Raw genomic sequence first — 25809 nt, forward strand, 5'->3', positions numbered from 1 at the left:
CTTGAGCAAACATCTCTCAGGGCTGTATCTGGAAAATGTATGCCGCTTTATTGTTTTTCTATTACTTGACAGTCTAAGATAATGGAGAGAAATCTAGACAGTCTCAAAGCTCTGAAATCACATAAACCAGGTTATAAAAAATATGCTGAGACTACCTCAGAAAGAACACATATGGGTTTATATCACAAGCCCACTCACTGCTGTTTACCATTATTTCAGCATTTACTTTTCTTGTAATTTAATTTAAGCCTGGGTTGCTAATTTTCATTTTCATCCAGAAATGGCTCTTTCTACCAAACTCAGGGCCAGCACTGTCCTATCCCCAGGCTCCCCTGGAATGCTGTGGTGATGAAGGCTGACTGGCCTGGGCCAGTGCAGACTCCACCCATTCTTCCCTTGGCCAGAGGGAGCTGCATAGAAAGTACGAGCTGCCAGCAGGCACTGTTAGAGCTGGTGAGGGGAGACACAGTGGGCAGGTGGCTGCTGTGTGGGGAAGCCAGGGCGCCAGGGAAGGAGCCTTGACTGCACAAAGCAGACCTCCTGGAAACAGGGCAAGCCTGGCACTTGGCCCAGAGGGGCAACTTGTCGAACCAGCCACTTGCAGAAGAAGACTCCACCTGAGGACCAGGGATTTGCAGAGCTCCTGAGATCCTCTATTACTAGCCTTAGGCGTGCTTTCCCTTGGCAGTTAAAGCAGAATGCAGTGCGTAGAGGGGCAGCTCTCAGTCAGGCAGTGAAGTGGCGTCAACTCAGAACATCTACATGCTCAACCTCCTCCTCAAAAACAGAACCCAACTGTCCTTTATTATTCCATCTGGACTAGGTGGGCAACCCCTCCCACTTAGGCTCCTGGGAAGGCAGGATTTAGAGGTGGACAAAGTAATAGGTGCTCTTGGGGGTTCTTGGGGGCAGCCATGAAACCCCACGGTCAGCACACCACAAACATCAAGTGGCACAGTCCCCCGCAGAGGAGCCCAAAGCCGCACAGTACCAAGGGGAGCCTAGGAGGCTTCACCTGCCAAGCCGCCAGGAAGAGCAGGGCCCTCCCCACAGCACCGTGACCATCTCCTGTGCTCAGGCCCAGCTACTTCTCCATGCCTTGAGGGAGGGGGGAGGCTGTCACAGGCTGTCACTTTGAGATGCTGAGGGAGGGCCACCTGGAAGGGCCACTTGGGACTACCTCGAGCTGAGTTCTCATGCCCATTCCAAACTCCTCCTGCAGTCTATAGCCAACGGACACACACCTCACCCACATACACCAATGGGCATGGAAACCCCGGGCTTCCAGAAGAAGAGAAAGCCCAGTGAGAACTAGCCAGTGGATGCTGCTGCTGGTGGAGGTGGGGGGCAGAGGCAGAGCACAGTGAGGACACGTCGCACTGTTTCTTCTTATCTTGCTCTGGCCTGGCTCATGTCCAGTGAATGACTAGAAGGACAACGGAAGACAGAAGTCCCTAGGGGAGACTGCTCCCAGGGTGGAGTCCCAGACTGGGGCCCTCTGACCACCCAAGTTCCCTGTGGGCCCCAACACTTTCTGCTGCACTGCCGGGAAGTGTTCTCTTATTCTGCTGGAGCTCAGAGCCAGCCATGAGATCCACTTGTATTACCAGGCATCCTCTTCTGATGAGAGAGTGGCTCTGGGAAGGGTGGCATTTGGCACCTGGTGAGGTCAGGGGTTTTCCTCTTTGCACTACTGACATGTGGGGTCAGATCATTTTTTGTTGTGGGGGCTGCCCAGTGTACTAAAGGATTTAGTGCCCTGTCTCTGAGGTGTGAAAACCAGAAATGTCTCCCAGCACTGTCAGGGGTCGCCTAGGATGCAAAATTGCCCCTTGTTGGGAACCACAGTGTAAATTAATCAGACTGCTTTCCCAGTACTATATTAAGCACATGTCATTTCTTCAAAGGAGACAGAAGAAGGAGGTAATCAGGTAGCAAAAGCCTTGTAGGGGGCAAGCTCCTGGGAAGAGGAGGGCTGCCCTGACCATGGATTCGGATCTGTTCCAAGGAGAGCAGGGTGGTGTCTTTCTCACCTGCTTCTTTCCCTCTCTGGATTGTAAACTATGCTAATAGCCGTACTCATGAAACGGAGCTACCCAGTCTGGGCCTGGATTATATACGGTCACTGTGTAAAAATGCATCCTGAGTCTATGAAACTTTGATGAAAGCTCATTGTGAAGCTGTGCAATATTCACATCCGCATTTCATTGAGGAAAATCTGACCATTGGGAAGCAACAACACCCAGAATTGGGTCACTCAAAGAAAAGAAAAAAATAGCATCATGGCAGCAAAGGAACAAACCTGTGTGCAGCCTGCATCTCCATGACCCCCAGCTCAGAACTGAGACTGAGCTCTCATAGACGAAATTTTCCAGTGTTTATTAACAAATTCAGGCACACTGTGACAGAGGCCTCTATGAGTACACTTGCTAGTTACTGTGGGTTCACTTGCCTTACCATGTGCAGCCCTTAAGGAACATCTAAAAGTCACCAAATTACCTTCTCAATTTCAAGAAAGTAAGGCTCTGCTGCCCGGCAGCCCCTGGAGCAGGGTAGACACAGGCAAACTGCAGCCCCTGGGAGAGGGCACTGCATGAATCCCCTTCCAGATGAAACAGAAGACACATTTCAGAAAACACACTTAAATTTTCACTTTTCTGCTTTCATAAAATTGTCTTCCTTCTTCACCTCTGGTAAGGACATGACTGTGTGTGCCGTGCCCTTCCCCCGACTGTGCCAGGCAGCTCCCAGTCGGCAACAGTGGCTGCGGACAGGGAGGACAGCTGTGGCAGGTCTGAGTTGGGAGCGGGGAGGAGCCACCTCACCCACATCAGGTCGGGGGAAGCACGTGTGCGGGGAAGACAGCAGGCCGGGTGCAGGAGGGGCAGTCGGCGCTCTGTGCGTACTCTGGGCTTGCAGGAGAATGCGGCAGAAGGGGAGGGTGGGTAATTCATGGATGTACTTGAGGAAACTTGAAATCTGCCTGCCAGCTAGGGAGCTGACAGCAAGAGGGCACTTACAGCCCTTGCACTCAGGCTGGCAAAGAGCAAAGGGTGATCCTTCTGCAGTTCTGAGGCTGCGGCAGTGGTGATTTTCTCTGTCATCCCTCTTTAAACTCAGGACAATTACATGTTTTCTGTGTTCAGAATTTCAGAGGAATTCTTTCCCTCCTTCAGTGACCAGAGTTGTCCTTCCCTTCTGTAAGAACGGGGAGTCTACAGGAGTCAGGACACCAGTGTTCAGTAAGCCTGAATCCCTCGGGCACCACACTGCTGCGGTGACAAAGGGCCCCCAGGGAAGCCACCGCTATGAGATGAAAGCCATGGTACAAGGGCTGGCGGGGTTTGTGGGCCTGGCTCGGGGCTGGAGAGATGAAGGAAGGGGGAGGCAGCAGAGGCGGGGGGCAGCTGGCTCCTTCTCAGGTCGGGTGCTAGCAGCCCTGAGGCACCCTGTCTGGTCTCTGTGGGTCTGGAGAGGCAAGGAGCAGCCCCATCCACTTCCTTTCCCTCCACCTACCATGGACATGAACACTCAGCAGCCTCAGCTCACTGGGTAACTCTGCAGCCTGATGAAGTGCGATCCTGCCCTCCTCAGGGGTCCCAGGGGCCTGGGCCCAGCTGCCCTCTGCCATACCCACCAGGATGGCTGTACCCCACACCCACAATGGCCTTCCTAAGCCAGGCACCAGATAGCCCTGTCCTCATACATGAGTTTCATGGGGTCTCTTCCTCCTTTGCCCACCCCCAAAGCCAAGAATTTATAACTGCCTAAACTCATCATTCCCAAACCTTTCACCGGAAGCTAAAGAATCCGACTGTAAAGCCAGCTCAGAACAGAGTCCCAGTAGCCCTTGGTCTCCTAGGTACAGACCACAGGGCAGGTTAGCTGAATAGTTGTGCCTAATTTTCCAAAGGAAGAGGGTTATTCAGAGCAAGAAGTAGATAGAATCCTTAAACTAACCTGAAGAGCCTTTGCATGGGCTGCCCTGTGAGCCCCTGCATAGCCCAGCCCGCCCTGGTCCATCTGAGGGGTGCTAGCCCTTGCTGTCTGGTTGCCAGTCTCCTGTCTCCCCCATACCCATGGCACTGTGGAACCCCCAAGATGCCTTACAGGTGCAGGTGGTGCTGCACAAGTAGTTCTTGATCACTGGAACACCTTCAGGGCCACACTTAAGAACAAGTTTGTGTGTGACAACACGGATGGTTCTCACATGTATAATGTTGAATGAAAAAAGCCTTTCATGAAGACATGAAAGGACACCTACTGTATGATTCTAATGTCATGAAATTCAAAGGCAGGTGAAACTCATCCATGCTGAATGTCAAGAGAGAGGTGACCTTGTGGGGGGCATGCCCAGAAGTGGGGCCTGAGTGGGTTTTTGGGGACTGGTCAATTCTGTTTCCTCATTAGGTACTGGTTACACAGGTGTTCAGTTGTGCAAAAATTTGCTGAGCTGAACGCTCAACAAAGTGCACTTTTCTGTAAGTATATAATCTTCAATAGAAAGTTTGCAATACCTATAAACCATACTGGGCTGACACAAGAGCTGTCCTGCTTTGTGGCCCTCACTGGCTGCCAGCCTCACTTTTGGGGCCCAAGACAGAGGCCTGGGCAGCACCCGAGGGGCCCAGGCCTACACTTACCGGCTGCAGCCCGTCCTCTTGCCTCCGGCTCTGACTCGGGCGATGGATGAAGGACCGTGTGGAGACTTTGTAATGATTCAGCAGGCAGACGATGACTATGACCATCACTGTGACTACTACGACTATGATGATGATCTGGGCGAACTCCAGCTCCGCTGCGACAGAAGAGGAAAGCGTATTAGCCACGTGCCCTTTGCACCATCACTCAGCTCTCCAGATGCTTGCCTCCTGAGGGCACTCTGATCATTACAACCACCAGGCACCCCTGGTGCCTACGAGGACTTTGGGAGAGAGAAACCCTTTTTTCCCTAGGCCTGCTACCCAAGGCCACTGCCGGACGTTGACATTCTAACAACATTTGAAGAAAGGAGACCTAGGCATGGGGCTCTTTCCAACAGACCTGTGTGTGGCACTCAGCCTAACCTTGGTGCTCAGACAAGCCTTATCTTACAATTTTATCATGAAAAGGGCCTTAGGAAAATATATTCTATTGGCTTTACAGGCCCTTTAGAAGTGCCGTGCTAAAACAGACACCATTTCACACATGGAACTCAAAGTCCAGCCCACTGTGCATCCAGAGATTGGCCACCACAGGGGCCATTCTTTCCCACTTGGCAGGCAGGCCCTCAAGGGCCACCATCTCTTTCAGTATGAAAGATGGCAGCTTAGGGCTCACTATCCCCTAAGCTCTGCTCCTGCCAGATGACATCCTCATACTTCCTGCCCCTAGAGGAGTTAAGGAAGTCTCTCAAAACCAAAGCTGTTTCTCCAGTCTCTGTTTCTCTAGTTAATTCCACCTTTATGGTTGTGTCGAGATCCATGCAGTACACTGCAGAGAAAGTACATATGGATAAAAAGCTCCAATCTCCCTTCCTCAAAGGCTTTGCCTTTGGAAGTAATTTAGAAAACATATCTTCACTGTCTCCCACCATGTGACACCCTGTTTTATGAGCAGTCAGGTCACCTCTAGCACTTTCTGACACTGCAATTACAAAGATCTAAATGCTGTCAACACACGCTTCACACATGAGTACAGAGCTACCTCTAGAATAATCGCACACTGAGTTGGCAGTTTGAAGCTTTGGTTTTACGGGGAAGAAGGAGGTGTTCAGTGAGGTCAGCCCAAGAACCAGACTTTTTTGCTTTCTAGCATCCAACTTATGGCTCTGCTGAGTGCTGCCCACCCATTTTCCTCTGCCTCTCCCCACAAACTGAAAGGAGGAGATTGTGCAGGGGCATCAATTTAAAGAGGTTCTGGGAGATGGTTAAGAAGACAGCACACGACTTTGTGGTAGGGCAGGGAGGTGTGGGGTATAATGAAGAGCAACCAAAAGAGGGAGAGCTCTGTCAAATGCAGTACTGCCTCCAACCTGAAACACTTGTGCACACACATGTGCACACAAACACACACGAACACATGCATGCACACACATGCCTACAAACAGCATGCATGAACACACATAATCACATGGGTGAGGTGCATTTATATGCATATAAATATAGACACTGTATGGATACACATACACAAAAGGCACATGCACATATATGTGCAAATACACACACACATACACCCTCTTGCTGCAGCAGGGCCCAGGCTGCTGGCCAGTGGGGAGGTGTTCTCTCTCGTAATCTGGACTCACACTTCGGATGATGCCGGCAGGGTCTGGGTAGTACCTGGCCCCTAATACCTGCAGCTGTGTGTCTCATCAGCCACAGCCCAGGAGCAGAGGGATGGGAGCTCGGATGGGGTGATGGTGGGTCTCCCCGGATCCCACTATGTCCTGTCCTGCCCTGTCCTGCACTCCTACCCTGTTGCCTGAACACCTGAGGGACAGAGCTGTATACACGTGCACACTGGGGGCTGCCTGTGGCCCTGGCCTGTTAGGGCTGGCTGCAGGTGCATCTGGAGAACAGGGAGCTGGGCACACCCCTCACTGGCAATAAAAGGGCAGTGCTCTGGCAGCTCTAGAGGCCAGCAGTCAGCTAGGCCCAGGTGCAGATCTCCCCACTTCATTCCACTTGACTGGCTGTCATCACTCTGGATACCCCCCCAGCCTAACAGCTGGTCAGCGTAGCCTCCAGGGGAGCTGGGAGCCCAGTTCAGTCCCAGAAGCTCATCTGAGCATCTATTTCCTGTGAGGAAGAAATCCCCAGGGAGCCACCAAATTCATGTACACCCAAACACCTCCAAGGGACTGTCAGAACTCTTCATGGCAGGAACCTCCTGGAAAAGTCTGAAACTGCTCCCAGTCAGAGGGCACAGACAGGGACCTTTGCAATTGGAGCACAGATAAATGAGCCCTTATTTATCCTCAGTCTGTGGGATGTGTGACATGCTTGTTAGCCTAGAAACACTCTCTTTGCCTTTACACATGACCTTCCCATGTCCAGGATACTCTGTGTAACTGGTGCCCATGTGAAGCCTCCCCAGCTGGGTGGCTGGGGATAGCTTACTTCATCATTTATGACACAAGATGTTACTATGTTTTTTCAGTTTGTCTCTCACATGAAACTATGATCAGGAACCTATTTCTATTTATTTTGTATTTGTGGTGTCAGGTAGTTAAGTGGCTTCATCACTAAAAGATCAATCAGTGAATTAGGGTGTACACACCTGAAGCCCAGAGCGGGTTCTGGGCCAAGTGGCTCCAGGTGTGCTCTGTCCACCTGCACAGGCATGCTTCCTGGGAGGACTGCTACCGCAGACCAAACTGAAGCCTGCACCAGCCACAGAACACAAGGAGTGCATCTCAGAGAAGCTGTGGTGACGTATGGGGGGAGAAAGCCATCAACCAAGGGTCATCACCCCCGTGACGAGTAGTCAGGGAAGTAGGGAGTTAATTCTGCTCAGGTCAAAGGCAACTGATGTAGTATGTAGAGCAGCCCAAAATAATGCTTTGTTTACCAACTCTTCTATTTTGTGGATGAACAGCAGAGTGTTCATAAATTGCCTTTCAGGTTAAGTCATGCCCTGTAATCGACAAATTTTCTTTTCCCCCCCAAAAAACATCATTGTTCATGGACTTGGAAAGAGGGAAAAGTAATGATTACAATAAGTGGTCCCACACAAAGTCTTCATATGTTAATTCTTCACCTGGAAGATGGCTGTCTAGGTCATCTTTTCCTGAATATGGAAAGCCATATAGATAACCATTTGTAGAAAAGGAATCAAATTATATTTTCATACATCTGTGAAAATTTGGGGGCATATCTGTGTTTATCTGAAAAGGATTCTTACTATAAAAATAATGAAGACTTCCTGAAAATTTAAACTACATAGTGTACAATGCAAAAGTTCTCCTTTGTAAGCCTGCAGCACTCCCTGACCCCCCACCTAACCTCATGCCATCCTGGGGGGAGCACAGTTCTCCCACTGCGTATCTCTGTGCCTGTGCCTATTGAATAAGGGCTTTCTTCTTTTTAATGAATGGAATTATTGTACACATATATTGTTCTACTTTTTTTTCACTTTATACATCACAGACATCTTTAAACAAGAATATTTATAAACTGACCTTACTCTTTATGGTGGCTATCTATTCCAGAATATGCATATACTGGAACTTACATTCTCCCAGCAATGGATGTTTAGGTGTTTTCTTTTCTTTTTTTCTTTTATTACCAAAAGATTGTTTATGCATGTGAATGAATGTATGTGAGTGTGTGTTGACCCACATTTGTAAGTATCTCTACAGGGAAGGTTCCTAAAATTGAAAATTTCTGGGTCAATGACGTATCCTTTTAAATGCTACTGGGTACAAGGCTCTGCCTTCTGAAAAGGCTCTTGCCAGGAGAGGGCATGCTCCCACAGCCTCATTAACAGTGCACAACCTTTTCACTTGTACTAATCTGATGGACAAAAATACGTATTTTGTTTTAATATGTATTTCCCCAATTACAAGTAATTAGTAATTATTAGTAATTTGTTATTCTAAAAAATGGTTATTAGTAATTTGTAGTTTTATTTTGCATAATCTTATTAGTTCATATCAGTTTATCTATAGTTTTCCCACTTCTTTCTCATTTATTTGTAAGCAGTCTTTACATATTATGACTATACGTCTTTGCTACATGGGTTACAAATATTTTCTCCTAGTTCTTTAAATTCTTTAAATTCTGCTGAGTTGCTCTATAGAAGATAAACATTATTATGTCATCTAATACCATCTTCTTTTATGCTTCTAAGCCTCCTGTTTGATTAAGATGGTCTTCTCCAATATTCTAAAAGTATTTTTCTTCTACAATTTTTATAGTTTGCATTTTTACATTTAGATCTTTATTGGCTCTAGATTTTATTTCCTTTGGTCTGAGACAGCACATAGAACATTTCATACTCTCTGAAAGGCATAAACCTTCTGATCTATCATTATATTAAAAAGTTCATTGCAAGTAAGGGGAAGAAAGAAACTGTGGGAAACAGGTAAAGAATCTTTCTTTCAGAGGGACAGCTTGCTCTGTAGGTTGCACTTCACCAGCTTTCCTGTCACACACCGTGAGCAGAGCCCTGCCCACTACCCCGCAGACCAGCATCCTGGAAACCCACCCTGCCCCGTGTGTCCACCACACTTACTGTACACCCTCTTCAGTGCTCTAATATATTATCATAATAATGCTCTGGATCGGTTACCCCTTATACTCTTAAAAGCTAGTGATTACCCTCAAAAGAGCTTTGTTTGTATGGATGACATGTACTGATTTTATTTGAAATTAAAACTGAAAATTTTAAGTATTTATTGATTAAAAATAAACTTATTACATGTTAACATATATAATACTTAATAGTTATATATGTTATTTTTCCAAACAAAAACACATAATGATAAGAACGGTGTTGCTTTACACTTGTACACATCTCTTTAACATCTGTCTTAAAAGAAGACAGCCAGGTCCTCCTCTGCTTCACTTCCACTCTTCTGTGACACGCTGCTTTGGATGAAGAATATGTAGGAGACTGGCCTTACTGACCACCTGAGAGGGGCTCAGGGCTCCTCAGGGATCCTTGGCCACATGTGGAGAACTGTGGTCTAAATGACTGCTAGTAGGTGCTCTGGTACAAACCCTACCAGCCTGGACACCTCAGGGACACTCCCGATGCCAGGATCTGATATGTGGTCAGGGCATCTCCTGGGTTGCTGTCCTAAGTTTTCATGCAGGAGGACAGCCACAGCAGGTGTGTCTGTGGCACACAGGACACAGGGCTCATGGGCATTCTCACTTGGGACAGGGCAAGAGCAGAGGCCAGCCAGAACCAGGTTCTTGCAGCATCACTCACTGTGGTTCACAGCCCAGCTACGAGGAGCAGCTCTCAGGCAGGGATCGGCCCAGGTCCCGAAGGCCTGGCCACCTGATCAGACAGAGGGGCAACAGCAAGCAGAGCAGCCGTGATTCAGCCCCTGGCTGCAGGTCAGTCGCCTGTGGTGTTGCTTTCAGTTCTCAATGTCAGGGACCCACAAGATGCCACAGAGCCCCTGGGCACGGAGCCCCAGCAGAGCCGTGCAGCACCAGATATACAGCAGACACTCACTTTGAACTTGGCACCAGACAATGAAGAGAGACTGTTTTCTCAAACAACTGGAAAAGATTAAGGTTTTACTCTCTTTGGGGCTACAGATACTTCCCCCCAAGAAGGGGTCCAGAGGATTCTCAGTGAAAATTGGAGTGAACAGAGGGAGGGTGTGTAGGGACAAGCATAATGATGTCCAGAGTCCCCTGCTACCAATAACCTCTTTCTCCAAGACCCCCTCTAAGCACACCCACCCATACCTGTCCTCCCACACCCTCTTTCACTTTAAACAGGAAATTCTTCTAGAAAAATGCATCATAAAAGGCCAGGTAAGTAAAAACCACAATATCCTAGGATCTCCATGGCCTGGCAGACAGGAAGGGGGCTGTGGCCCTGCAAGTCCAGCTGCCTGCCTTCCCGCCCTCCTCATACCTTTGGTAGTAGTGGGGATAGATGATCCCTGTCTCTTCCTTTGCCGTTCCTGAACCCTCCCCAAGGATCCCCAGCCCCAAATGGAGACTGCGCAGAGGCAGGCAGGGCCCCCAAAGTGTTCTGCCAGCCACTGTATGTGGCTCTGTCACCGAAGGCCTGGTTTTATACCTTCTCAAGGAAACAACTTTCACAGGGCAAGTAAAAGAAGCTTTACATCAAAAAACAAAACTAGCAAAACACGACACAACCTTGCATTTCCACTTGCGAATGTATCCGATGAAATTTAGCACACCTGTTCTTCAAAGTGTCCAGTTTCAAGATTTCTGTACTCCTGATCTCAACCAAGATGCTTCAGGGGCCTCTCAGGACCTCACCCAGCAATTCCCCGTGCTATACACTCAGGGCTCAGGCAGGCCGAGCACTCTCCACTTCCTGATGAAACCACAATCCTTTCGAGGTGGCAAGTCCTGGCCCCGTGCTTCTCACACACATACACACCCTCCTGCGCACACACATACACAGCCTCCTACCTACCACCTCATTCATTTCTCTTCAGTATGCTCCCAACTTGGGAGGCCCAGGCTGCAAAAGCTGTGTAAGGGTGACAGAGGCACAGTGAGGCCCTCACCCACTCCACAGGGAACCCTTCTGACAGGGCCTGAAGAGGCCTGTTTACCAAACAGACACACATATGCTACTGGTTCCTGAGAATCAAGGTGGCACTCAAGCCTATGCCTGGGAGCAGCAGTCTGGGCACAAAGGGAGGCAGACACCAGCTGAGACCTGGCACTGCATGGGGCCCTGCTGTCCCTCCCTCCCCCTGGTCTGCCACGTCTGGCTCTACAAGATGTCTGTTTTCCTGTGGTAAGGGAGAGGCAATGTGCAATGGCGCAAAGAACTGTGGGTACACAGAAAGGAAAATTCCTGTGGTTTTGGTTTTGGGGGATGGGCTGGAAAGGCAAGGCTTAAAAAACAATGAATTCTGGAAGAACTATTAAAACAAATGCATTTTTTAAAAAACCTACAGGAATAGTACAGTTCTGAGAAAACAGTAAGATACTTTAGGGTTTCCAAAATTTCACATGCCCAATATGGATTCTGAATACAGTCCAGTGCCAGCTTTTGATCCTATAGCTGCTGACGTCAACAGAAGAATGCCACAAAGCAGGCCATGCTAGGAAAGAATTTTAGGCCAAAATCAAAATTTCACACTCCCCCTCCTTTCAGGGGCTGTGGTTTATGATGCTATGACAGATGAGTCATTGCAATGCAAACTCCAGACATTTTGTAATAAATCTAGTCTAAAATTTACAGGAAGGCGTCATGACACCTTATTACTGTAAAACAGTGATAGTGATGATGGTGATGATGACATCTATTTTTATAGAAACATCTCCAAGAAATTCCAAGCTGCACAGTGGAGAATTACAGGAACCGAAGAAATTGTGTGAGGTCTCTCAGTCTATCCCTGGTTTTACGAAGAGCTGAACTGACTCATATTAGAAGCATGAGCGTCTGCACTATTTTTAAAGAATTCTGGGGAAGTGTGGTTCTACCATCTTAGGCTCCCAATATAACACTCATTTCTATTTGTGGGGTGGTTAACACCATCTTCCGTTTGGTATTTCCTCCATTAATATATTATCCTTCATGGAAGTTCTGTTTTCTAAACGTTTAATTATTTTTAAGATCCAGATGGGTAATTTATGCCCTTACAGACCCTATAATGGGGTCGAGAGGGGCAAAGTGTGGGCCTCTAATGAGAGACCCATGAGCCCACTCCTTTCACCAGGCCAAGCAGACACCCTGGCAGCATTCAGAGAAAGTGGCATGCATTTTGCTGTGATGGCACCAAGGGCTGAATGCCCCCCTAGGCCCCTCACACCACATGAATGGCTCTGCTCCCACCCCAGCACCAGCTCTTCGCTAAGTGCTAGACCCCACCGGCATGCTGAGACCACAGCTGGCTGCCACAGAGGCTCACACTGCAGGCACCCTCTCTGCCAAAGGGCCCTCCTAGGTCCCCACTATGGGTCAGGCAGAATGAACGCGTGTCTGCACTCCCTTTCCATCCTCCTGGTAGAGATGCATGCGGAGAGAGGAGATGGTCTTAGGGGTGTTTTACTCTTTATTTATGGCTCCAAGATACTATTAAAGGACTGAATGTTCCTAAAGTCTGGTAAATTCTTTCCCAAATCCTATAGAGACTGGGCAGTGGGGGTAGGAAGATGGGTGGGGACAGGAGTTGGAATCTGCATAGACTATAATTGCCTCAAGTTTGTGAAATGTTGGTATAAAAATACTCTTGGAGACTAATGCTTGAATGAAAGTTCACACTCATTAAACACCATGGTTGAAGGGGGAAAATTCAGCCTCTGTCATAAGAATAACTTCACAGCTTGAAGTTCAGAAGGCAAAACAGAGCTGTAATGCTAATGATCACATGATACATTTTGAGTTTTCTTTTCAAGACTCATCTTTGGGATGAGTTGACTACTCAAATCTGTCCTACAACAAGTAGAGCAGCAGAAGAGGAGAAGAGGCAGCCCCCAGGAATGCGCGGACTGCCCATCACTGCCCAGCTTCATCCTACTTGAGGAGCCCTTTCCTAACCCCTCAGTGACGGGCTCACTCCCGTGCTCTGCCTGTCACAGCACTTTTCACTGTCTCATTAGTGTCCATCTTCTGGTCTTCTTCCCCCACGGAGTGAGCGTTGGGACAGCGTCCTCAGCAGGTAGCACATGCCTGCGTATGAAATTGGTGCTCATTATAGATAAACTGATGAAGAAATCCCTAGAAGGAAGGGACCCCAACTGCTGGGCCCCAAGTGTCTAATCTGCTTTTAACAGTGCCTAGCACAGAACCATATTCTACCAAACACTTAACTAATGACTTTGGTGGTGAAGTTTTGCTAAAGGTTTTCATATTCCATAGCAGTTATTCAACTACTACTACTCAAGGCAACTGACTGGGGAAAGAGCCTCAGGGTTCCTATAGGTCACATGTTTACAGAACCCTATTTATATTCCTATATTTATATAAAATGTTTTGCATGATAACAGATGTGGGAGATTATATCTGTAATCTGTAGGAGAAGAGATGAGAACAGATCACAACCAAACGGCACAAGACCTTCTGAGGGCAAGGTGTGGCCTAGAATTGTCCAGCCGATTCCAGGCCAAGGCAGGAGCCTTGGATGGCACTGGCAAGAAGGTGCAGTTAGCAGTGAGACTGATTACAGGATCCCTAGACACAGACACTGCGAGTCCACCCAGCCAGAATAACATCTCTTCAATTTACTAAGGCCCAAGCATCCATTAAATACAACTTTTCACCATGCATTTTCGAATCTAGGATTTTATGATCTCTTTAGAAAGAAGTTTAGCTAAATATGCTCCAATGAAAGATGACTGACAGAATTTTCTGAAAGCACATCAGAGGAGTAAGAGCAATTATAAACCTTTTAAAAATCTACCCCTCTGGCATGCTATAAATGGGAAAAAGTACATACATAAAACCAAAATTCCCTCTATAGGATTTACTTAAAATCTACCCTCACCCCCACCCCATTATTAATTTAGGAAGGTGTATCAGAAAATATACAGCTGCACAAGTAACTCTCTTATCCACAGTTAAGAGCAGAGATTTCTGAGAGCTCTGCAGCCAGGCACCAGTCTGTCTCTCACCTCCCTTGGCACTCTCTGTCTCCCTCTCAGTCAAGTCCTCTCCTAACACCTACTGTTCCTGCACTGGTGGCCTGAGAAACCACCCAGTACATCACCCACATTCTGAGAAATGCATCTTTTCTTTAAAATGCTGTTTCCAATGACTCAGGTTGAAAAAAAAAGGGCCATGAGTCTAGCAGTTACAGAATTTCCGCGGGGCAGTGGGTGGGTGGGTGGGTGGGAGGTGGGGAACCCTAGCCTCATGTATAGATCATTTGAAAAAAACAAAACTCCAAAGCAAGAAACTTGTGTATCTACATGTAACATCTCCAACATGAACAGACGGATGGCAGACAAGAAAGGAGATGAAAAGCCTGAAATACATCTTCCTGAGGAGAGTCCAGCCCTGATCGTCTCAGAGCTGACAGACCCCTCTCAGGTAAACACAAACTTCTCTAGAAAGAGCTTCCACTCTTCTCAACTCTGTCCTCAGACCAAACTCCAAGAACAAGTACAACAAACCCCGGAGAGCAGGCATCAGTCACAGCTGGCCTATGGAAGTGTACCTTTTTTCAAGAACAGGTCTTTAAACGGGGCCTCCTTCAGTGTGCTGTTGCTGAGGGGGTCACTGGACATAATCGAGTCCTCTGCCAGGGGGAGTCCGACCGTGATGCAGCCCCCAGGTCAAAGCATCCCTTCAGCTTCAGGCAAGCTCCTCTCCAGGCAGCTCAGAGCTGCAGTTATAGCCAGCATGGGGTGTGAGCCCGCGAGTGTGTGTGTGTGTGTGTGTGTGTGTGTGTTTCTGTCTGTCTCTCGACTGTATCAGCGGGGCCCAGCCCAGGTGCTAGACTCCAATGCTGTGGCTCTGACCGCAGACTGGCTACCAATTATCAACTGCCATCCACAAAAATCAGGAGCTCTGTGGCAGGAAGCCGGCAGTGTCACAGAGCAGATAACAAGCCCAGGGTCTCAAATCCTTAGAGGAGACGGGGACCCAGTGTTGTCTATAGCAACACATAGTAATGATGAGCCCACATTTCTCACACCTGGCCTTACACAGGACACATTACACACAGAACAGAATGCAGCTGGACAGATTATCCTGTTCTACTGTGTTCAGTAATCTTTCCAACAGGCAAATATCAAACCAGACAAGGCAGAAAGTAGGAAATCTGCAAATCTCAACACAATATTTCTTCCCTTGATAGCTGCTAGAAGCTTTCAGAGTTTAAGAAATGCAAACAGAGCTTACCGAGCAGAGCAGGCACACACAGGGCTGCCCAGCCACCCGCACTTCCTGGCTGTGGGTGCAGCTTCAAGAGCACGTCTGGCTCAGAATGCCCCCACAGCGTCCCTCACGTGGAAGCCGAGCTGCGGCTGTCCTCCGGGTCCTCTTTGCCCCAGAGTCTAACTGATGGGAGCAGCTTGCGTGGCTCTTGCAGTTAAGCTCTGCACTGGCGCCTGGCAAAGTCAACAGGGGAAGATGCTGGTGGTGCTCCTCCAGCCCCTGCCCCCACTCCCTGTGCCCTCCCTTCCCCGGCAGCTCCTCTCCTCTACCCGTTCTCATCGTTACTTCTCAGTGCATGGCAGCACAAATAAGCCACAGAGAAGCCTATCAAGACAGGACTCTAACTCTTACTACGCAGCTGTAATTTACAAGGTTTAGAAATTAGAGAAAAGAATCCCAGGTACCAAGAAAAGGCAATTCAAACATGAAAGCAGAGATATATCTCAGGAGAGCGCTTTTTCCTGATTCATTTCGGTGTAAGCAGTCTTTTTTCCCTTGAGGTAGTCTAAACAGTTTGTTTTATATGTCCACAAAGCATCTCGGGTGCATGCTGCTGCCCTGGGGCTGTGTGAAGAGACATAAGAAAAGGCTGCCTGTCTGTTGCAGCACTCTTCAGAAGAAATTATGGTGTGGCCACAGTGAGCAGGGCAGCATGCCATGGTGATATTGCAAATAACCCCTGCCACAAGCACTGCTCTGTGCCCAAAATAACCTTTGTTTTTCCTTATTTAGGGTAAACAGCAATGACATGTGGGCCATAACAATAGTCTTGGCTGTCCGAGGAGTTGTCAAAGCAAAACTAAACTCTGTTGGTTACTACCAGCATGAGAAATGAGGGCAGTTATATCAGCAGCCAGTCCCTGCTGTCTGCCCCAGTGTCACCTGGGGCCAGTAGCAGTGTCTGGGCTTGATGTCACTGCTGGGCCCTCAGGTTGGCCAGAAGACATCACTATCTCATGTTCTAATTACCGAGGGTGGGGTAGGAAAGGAACAAAAGATTTGTCAAGATTTCTCAGAGATTTCATGTGGATGAAAGAAATGGGAATTTCACCAGGAAAATTAACAGTTGCACACATTTGCATGTGCCAATCAAGAGAGTTTGATTTTTCTTGAGCAATTTCTAAATTTAAAACGCAATGTTCCCCTTTTGTGTTATACTTTCCCTGATTTCTTATCAGAGCCTCAGCACTCCGCTGGGTGGATTTAGAGGGTGGGGCTTGGGTTAGGGCCCACGTGTGCTGAGCAGGAACACCCCTCAGAAGGGCCGGCATCAGAGAGCAGCGAGCCACTCTTCCTGTCCCTGGAGGCCTAGGGTCGCTGCTGTCTGTGGATGGCATTTTTCTCATCAGTTTAGTCATGGTAACAGGATCACTGTGAAACCAAGTCCTTAAAGAGGAATATCCAAAAATTTGCATATGACTATCATTCATGTCTGTTGTTGAAAATTAGGGATTTAGCCACCATTATTGGACTGAAAATCTGCGACTGCTGATGGAAAAATTTGCATGTTTAAGTAGTCGCGGTTAGTCTACTTTGGGGTTTAACATTATTTAATGTACATATATTATGTGTCAGAAAAATCAACATATTTTTTCATTTTTAAACGCTGTAGGGTTTTCCACCTAGCCTTAACACACTTATTTTATCTGGCTGGCTTCCTTATCACTGAGCATTTGGGTTATGGGAGTCAATCTTAACTAAACTCCTTGTTCATCCTGTTTAATCATTCTCACTGTTTAATCTATTTAAAAATCACTTTCAAAGCTCTTAAGTTTATGGATAACAGTTTACTTCAAAGTGTTGCCCAAACCTTGCAGCAGGCACACAGCTGGCTGGCGTAGGTTCCTGTGTGGGTTCCCGTGGGACAGGCTGTGTGCTAGCCAAGCCGCCTGGTTAACACAGGGAGTCGCCTCTCTTCAGCATTCACTGATGGGTTGTTGAGGCTAAGTCACCAGGTGGTGGCCTTAATTTTGTTCCTATTCCCTTTTAAGAACTGGCCTGATAAGGTTGCTTCAGAAAAAAAGCATAGATGTCAGAGTGTGATTGGGGCTTCATGCCCTGACAAACACTTCATCTGGCTGGTCCTGACAGCATGTGGGTCACTGGGGCTTTTAAACTGATAGGTGCCAATATTTCTTTTCCCTTAATTCAGAGAAAATGGCAGCACACACAGCAGAAGGGTGTGGGAGGACACTAGCCTGCTGAACAAAAACACTTAAGTAGGAAAGTGTAAAAAACATTTGCATTCAAGAACTCTTTCCTCCCTCCTTGTCTTTAAATATACATCTTTAAAATGAGTAGTACCCCAAAGGGCTAATTGATTTTACCAGTGTGAATTTAGTGGTTGATAACATGTTCCAAAGTTGTACAAGGTTTCCCTGTGTACAGGCAAGGTCTTAGAAATGCTTTGAGGAAGGGTCGCCCAGGACAGACACTTCACTGGGTCTGCTGAGTGCAGTGAAGACCTCAAGAGCTCTGCCTTCACAAGGCACTCTACCCAATCTTCAAGGTTTTCTCCATAAAGGTCTTCAGTTCTTTAATTCCTCTGACAAGTATTTACTAAGTAGTTATAGTCCTTACAAGGAAAACATACTGATCTTCAATATAATCTGGCAGACAAGCATTTTCTGTAGGGTTGAACTAGTCTCAGGTGCCTTCAGCACGTAGATACTTATTTAAGGAAGTGAACAAGCTCTGAGGACTTGCTTCCAGCTGAGATCTGAATATGACAAGCTTTGGAAACTGGGAGCATCTGTGAGCTGAACAGCTAAAAGAGGCAGCACTGGGCAGAAATTTTTAGCTCAGGGACTATATAGAGCTCATTACCTTCAAAGAGAATCTCTGGGTGGTAAAAGGGGTGCTCTGCTATCCCAGAATCTTACTGATTCATACAACCTGGCTTATCACCTGGCCTGGGCCAATCCTGGTGTACCCTGCGCTTCCTGGTGTACCCTGTTGTCTCTCCCCCTCAAGTTCCCACCCTCAACAGGTATCGCTTACTGACAATAGAAATTTTCACAATTGCTATACAGCAGAAAATTAGCATTTATAAACTGCTATGTACTAGGTACTTTAAAGCACTGTATCTTTTACTCATACCAACTTGTGAATTACATTTCATTATTCCTACTTCACAGAGGAGGGAGCTGTGGCTCAGAGAAGGTGAGCCTTTTGTCCAAGGTAAATAAATGGCTGCTAAGAGGCAGGCTGGGAGTTGTAATGCTGACCCAGAAGCTCCTATCCACCCACCCAACAGTGGGCGGTGAACTTAGAATTCTCCAACAATCAACAAACTGAAGTTCATTGAAACTAACCAAAGAACTAACTAGGTCAGCAGATCAATACAGACTTATCTGGACTTTTTTTAGCCTGACTACCTGATTCCTTTTGGGCACTAACTTGAAAATCTACATTAAAGATTCTGTATGTCTCTGCATGTTGTCAGAGACTCTCAGAACCATTGCCATGTGTCTTGTAAGCCTGTTAATGTGACTGGTTAAGAACGGATGGCCTGGTCCATTCCAAATTCCCATTCTTTGAGGCTTATGACTATGCTGTAAAATTCTGCTCTGAGATGAAGTTTTCCACATAAAAATTAAGCCTTGGAATTTTGCCCTTAGAAAACAAAACAGTACATTTTAAGTAAGTTTGCTCTGTTTATGGTCATGAATGAGGATTTTAAATGAACACAAACTTTTACTCCTACAGACTCAAAACACAGTAATGGTTTGATAATTGTGGACATGAGTCTGTAGCATGGAATAATTTACTAATGTGTCCTGACTGCTCAAAAAATTGCAACAGAGAGGTTTTTGTGTAGAAATGTGAATATTCTGCATGTGTTCCACAGTACTTAATACCTCAACGTTTCATAGAAATGTCAGCAAATATAAAAATATGCAATACTATGGAACAAACTGACAAGGTTGGTTAAAAGTTTATTAAATAAATTAGCTAAAATAAATAGCCTAAAAGTAGCTTCCTAATATGCAACAATACTCCCTGTCTTAACAGACTTTGGAGTTTACCTTATATATCATCTATACCACTATAGTATTTTTTTTCTCTAACGGAAAAAAAAATTATATATTATTCTGCATCTATGACGGCATAGATTTTCATAATGGCTAAGCTACTCCCTAACTAAGTGGATTACCTTTGAAAACTGCAGTTAACTCTTCTAAGTCCCAGAAGAAAAAGGAAGAAGTTTAAAGTCTTCATAGTGGCTAAATTCAGGGACCAGTTAGACCCAAGGATGGGTTCCAGTCCTGCCATCTGACTGTCACCTTGAACTAAGGCTGTTTCCTCATCTGTAAAATGAGGCTAAGAATACCCATGTATCACAGTGTGCCTGGAAGGATGACATAAAATAACACATCTAACCCTTGCTGCTCCAAGTGTAGTCCAAGGCCCAGTATCATCAGCAATAGCAGGGAGCTGATTAGAAATGTAGGCCCACCCCGACCTACTGAACCAGAGGCTGCATTTGGACAAAATTCCCAGGTGATTCATCTGTACATGAAAGTTTCTGAAATTTTGCTCTAATTCAAACATTAATTAAATGGGCAAACCTAGGGCTCAAAGAATTTGTGACTTGTGCCCATCTCCTAGAGGAAATGAGAGTAGAATTAAGATCTGTTTTGAGCCCAAGCCACTGACACTCAACAATGATTTTAAAGAACAGTACTTGACATGCAAGTGTTTGTGTGCACATGTGTGTAAAATCATAATGCCGCCCTCTTGGGCTAAAGGCAGGGCTCAGCACCCAGGGCAGGTGTGTCCTGCTGTCCTCCCACCAGTGCTGGTGGGCTGTTGCTGATCCATTCACACCCCTTAGGAGAAGCAGTAGAGGATGACATGGTGTCAGGGTTCATGATAATGATGAAACTAATCACCTTAACAGAGTCTCTGGTGTTGGAATCCAATTTCTAGGATATTTTGCATTCTTCATAAAAACTCCAGGAGTCCCGAAGTACTTCTGAACACATGTTAAGAGGAATTCCAATTTTTCCTTCTGGCAAAACTCAAGTATCATGAGTAGACTCTTCTTAAGAACAGAATTATGAAAATGCCACTGATCCATTCCTATGAATCTGGCCCAGCTCTCTCATGTCCTCCTGGGCCTCCCTGCTTCCTGAGAGAGCCACATGCTAGGGAAGAAGAGTCCTGGCATTGCAGGATTCTGGGAACAGATTCCCACTTCTGCTGGCGATCAGCTGCGGCCAGCACACCCCAAAGTTTCTCCTATCAATAAGGCTTAGGATGGTGCCTTCACAAAACTGACGTGAAGGAAGAGAATCTTTTTTTTTTTTCTAGATTAAATGTTTTATTGAGGCATAACACCGAAAAATGCCCCAATCGTAAGTGTATAGCTTGGTGAGTACAGTGCACACACCCATGTAATGACCCACACCCCCAGAAGCACTTTTCAGTCACTACCATGCTCCAGGACAACCATTACATTATCCTGACCCCATAGGTTCATTTTTTTTTTTGGTATCATTAATCTACAATTACAGAAAGAGCATTATGTTTACTAGATTCCCCCCTTCACCAAGTCCCCCCAACATACCCCTTCACAGTCACTGTCCATCTGTGTAGTAAGATGCTGTAAAATCACTACTTGTCTTCTCTGTGTTGCGCAGCCCTCCCCGTGCCCCCCACGCACTATACATGCTAATCATAATGCCCTCTTTCTTTTCCCCCACCCTTATCCCTCCCTTCCCACCCATCGTCCCCAGTCCCTTTCCCTTTGGTAATTATTAGTCCATTCTTGGGTTCTGTGATTCTGCTGCTGTTTTGTTCCTTCAGTTTTCCTTTGTTCTTATACTCCACATATGAGTGAAATCATTTGGTACTTGTCCTTCTCCACTTGGCTTATTTCACTGAGCATAATACCCTCTAGCTCCGTCCATGTTGTTGCGAATGGTAGGATCTGTTTTTTTCTTATGGCTGCGTAATATTCCATTGTGTATATGTACCACCTCTTCTTTATCCATTCATCTACTGATGGACATTTAGGTTGCTTCCATATCTTGGCTATTGTAAACAGTGCAGCGATAAACATAGGGGTGCATCTGTCTTTTTCAAACTGGAGTGCTGCATTCTTAGGGTAAATTCCTAGAAGTGGAATTCCTGGGTCAAATGGTATTTCTATTTTGAGCATTCTGAGGAACCTCCATACTGCCTTCCACAGGAAGAGAATCTTTAAAGGGGTACTAGAAATGATCTACTCAAGCCCCTTCATATTTCAGGTGGAATATACACATATTTTATACAAAAATATACCAAATATTTTAATTCTTAGAATAGCCAATTTTAATACTTGAAGGTTTAATACAGTGATGTTACTCAGAAAAATATTTTATCTTGCTTTTCAAATGTCTTACATTTCTCAATTTCATCCCAAAACTGGAAGGCTAAATAACTTTCACCAGTCATCCTATTTCTGTGTAGGCCATAAAAAAATGAGGCTCAGTATGTTTATAACTCAGATCACAGATATTACCATTCCACTTCCCAGTTCTTACCCCCATAAAAACTTTACTCCTTGAGAGAAGGAAACACACTTTCATTAGCACTACACTCCAGGCAAACACTGTACACTCTCTCTACATGTAAGGTATATGGCACACATATGTAGCATCCATGTTTTGTGTGTGCTGTTGCTAAATTACTGAAAAATGTTGTGATCATTGTTCTTGAAGATTCTAAGGCGGCGGTCCCTTTGTAATCGTAAGCATTGATTGGACGATCTGATTGTGGAAAAGAGGTGCATACTATCATTTCTGGAGCTCCTTTTTGTTTTGTTTACAAATTTCAGGATATGCCCAGAAACTTCTGAGACCTTTAGGTTCCTGACTTTGGCAAAAGCATTAATGTCTTCAAAAGCTGAGATAAAGTCTTGGCACATTCCAGGGTTTTGGCTATTGTATTAGAGGATAAGCTAAGGCAAACACTGGATAAATCACAGGCGGAAAATCCAAGATAATCCATAGATCTACGTAACTACACCATGTTCTCATCTCTGCCACTTGAACACTCACCTAGCACACATATGGTTTAAAAATACGAATCACTCATTGCTTTCTGGTAATCAGGTGTCTTTGAAAACATTCGGTCAATCCTCATTTGTGCTAGTTTCAGAGCTGAGCACTTACTACGTGCCAGTCACTGTGAGGCGATGGGATACAAAGAAAGCCAGAAGCAGTCCTTGTCGATGATGTCTCTAGTTCATGTTCTGAGAAGAGCTAGTGAAGTAGTGAGGCCAGTATGACTCAGTGCAGCACCCAGCAGAGCGCTCCGCAGGGAGCTGGTGAGCAAATGAATGAAGGTCCTGCAGGAGCATACAGGAGTGTACTTACCCTAAATAAGAAAAAAACAATCATGATAGCTAACACTTACATAGCACTTACTATTGCCAGTCAGTATTCCAAAGTATTTTACTCATTTAATTAAACCATTTAATCCTTACAAGTACCATATGAGTACTAGTTATTATCCCAGCTTTACAGATGACAGAACCGAGGCACAGAGAGGTTATGTGACATGCCTAATGTCAAACAGCTAGTAAGTGGCAGTGCCAAGAACTGGACCAGGAAGTCTCTCTCCAGAAAATCCTAACCACTGATCAGGCTAACTCTAAATCTGGCAGGTCCAAAAAAATACTGTTTTCAGAAGGGCCCCATTTAAAAGATGTGATGAATTACTTCTCCTAGACCTAGGCTCTTAGAAGGGCTGGAAGTGCACAGAGACCATTTAACCACTCCCACACCCCCACCATCGGAGCAGGGAGTCCACACCTCAGGGAAGACAGTGTTAGAAGCAAACTTAATTGTATTACTGGGCAATTTTCCTTTATGTTAAACTAAACCTGTCCTCTGGTACATTAAGGGTATTGTCTTTTATGTCTTTCCTTTCCTTGGGCTCTGAAAAAATGAAGTAGCCAGCCGGCTCTATGCTGGTAGTGTAAGAAAGTAAATAAAAATAAAAATAAAAATTTATAAAAATCAGAGTTTTCCAGAAAAAAGCACCCCCTCCTTTTTTTCCTTCCTATTTCTAACTTGTTGTGTCTATAACCCTTTCTTTTCTTTCTCAAAATATCCTCATTTAGGGATTCTAATATTAATGATCCCAAGGAACCTGAAGGAATTATCCAGTTTAATACCTTACTCATTTATGAGCTGAAAAAGTACTGAGAGTAAGAGATAATTTTTAAACCCACTACAGTGTTAGCCAGATTTTTTTGTTCAAAAATGAGGAATCCTTACAGGTAGGTGATGAAATCACCACATGGAAACACGAAGCATTTAGGAATCATTCAGGAAGAAGAGACTTTTCAACAAATGTGACAACCAGATAGCCACATGCAGAACAAACGAAGCTGGACCTCTTCCTCATACTGTATACAAAAATTAATTCAAAATAGAATATATATTTACATCCAAGAACCATAAAACTCTTAGAAAACAGGAGCAAATCTTTGTGATCTTTAATTAGCCAAAAGCCTTCTTATTCCACCAAAAGTAAAAGCAACAAAGAGAAATTGATACATCATATTAATCAAAGTTAAAAACTTTTGTGCTTCAAAGGACACCATCAAGGAAAAGTAAAGGATTGAGAGGAAATTTTTACAAATCATATATCTGAGAAGGGACTTGTATCTAGAATATATAAAGAACCTTTACAACTCAAAAATAATAAGACAACCCAATAAACTGTTCTCATAGAATATCTACAAGTGGCCAATTTGCACATGAAAAGATGCTTAGCATCACTAGCCATCAGGGAACTTCAAATCAACACCCCCATGACATTCCACTTTACACCCACTAGAATGACTATAATAAAAAAACTGGTAGTAAGCATTTGTGAAAACATACAAAAATGGAAACCTTCATCCCTTATTGACAGGAATGTGAAATGATACAGCTGCCGTGGAAAACAATCTGGTATTTCGTCTCAAAGTTAAGCATTGTTACTATGTGACCCAGCAATTCCACTCTAGGTATATACCTAAGATAAATGAACACAAAGATGTATATACATATATAGCCAAAAAGTAGAAATAACTCAAATGTCCATCAGCAGGTGAATGGATAAACTAAACATGGTACATCCACAGAGTGGGATATTAATCAGTCAAAAAAAGAAGTACTGATAAATGCTACCACATGGATGAAACTTGAGAAACATCATGCTCAGTGAAAGAAGCCTATCACAAAAGACCAAATATTGTATGGCTCCATTTATATGAAATGTCCAAACTTGGCAAATCTATACAGACAAAGAGAGGATACGTGGTGGTCTAGAGCTGGGAGCTTGGGAGAAAATGGGGATGACTGTTAATGGCTACAAGGTTTCTTTTTGGAGTAACAAAATGTTCTAAATTTAGATCATGGTGATGGTTGCACAACTCTCTAAAAATATGAAGAACTACTGACCTGTACACTTTTAAATGGAACTTTTATGGTATGTGAATTATATCTTAACAAAGCAATATAATAAAAAACAACTGTGAAATGAAATTGTTCTATGATTATTAACAATTAGCAATTTCTTCTACTGTTTATAATTTTTGTATTTCCAGCTTTAATAATCAATAGGTTTCGTTTTGTAATACTTATGTTTTGTGCCATTGTTTTCAAGTATCTTTCTAGGTGTGGATCATCTTTCTTTTCCATAAATATAAAATTAACCAGAATGCAATTATCAACATACTTCTCTTCTTCAACACTAAATTTTGAAAAGCCAGAAATATCTATCAGAATAATGAAACACACAGACCTGAGCAAGACAACACTGATATAAACTTGCCAAGTGATTATAATTTTTTAATCTCCTATTATTTCAACATTAACCAGTGGTTCACAATGGGTATAAATCAAACAATATTGCTTAGAATAAGGACAAGCTGGACCTGCAGTGGCCAGAACTTACGGTGGCTGACACTGTCAGCTGCATGGTGGACAAAGAGACTGAGCCCAGAGCCACCTCCTCCCTCCTCTGAGCTCTGCCCCCACCAGGCAAGCTCATGGGCACACACTCATGCTGCCTCTAAGCGGGGAGCTGCTCCTTACAGCACCACTCTGCAGACACGCTCTCTCTAGGACCCACAGATGTGCTGTGTGTAGGGTGTAGTTACGGGTGTGCATGTGTGAATATATGCAAATGCTAAATGAGGATGGTTATGGAAATTCTGGATATACGGAAGTTTGGGAGGAGAAGAAAAATGTTGTAAGACTACCAAACACCTCCATCCCCATGATCCTTGGCACA

General features: G+C 45.2%; 1 protein-coding gene across 29 annotated transcripts in view; it reads right to left on the bottom strand.

The window, feature by feature from the left end:
- The window catches only part of LDLRAD4 (low density lipoprotein receptor class A domain containing 4), a 514307-nt gene that overhangs the window by 21247 nt on the left and 467251 nt on the right, over positions 1–25809 (bottom strand). For 27 of the 29 annotated variants that reach the window (XM_057504019.1, XM_057504005.1, XM_057504000.1 and 24 more), the window contains one exon: positions 4644–4798. In XM_057504019.1, the coding sequence (XP_057360002.1) occupies positions 4644–4748 (105 nt within the window). In that variant the 5' untranslated portion in view covers positions 4749–4798. Of the gene's footprint in view, positions 1–4643; positions 4799–14809; positions 14967–15495; positions 15699–25809 lie in introns of those variants that run through there. The other 2 variants (XM_057504016.1, XM_057504012.1) reach the window with 2 other exon arrangements.

The sequence above is a fragment of the Manis pentadactyla genome, chromosome 6 (assembly GCF_030020395.1).
Source record: "Manis pentadactyla isolate mManPen7 chromosome 6, mManPen7.hap1, whole genome shotgun sequence".
In the NCBI taxonomy this organism is placed as follows: Eukaryota; Metazoa; Chordata; class Mammalia; order Pholidota; family Manidae; genus Manis; species Manis pentadactyla.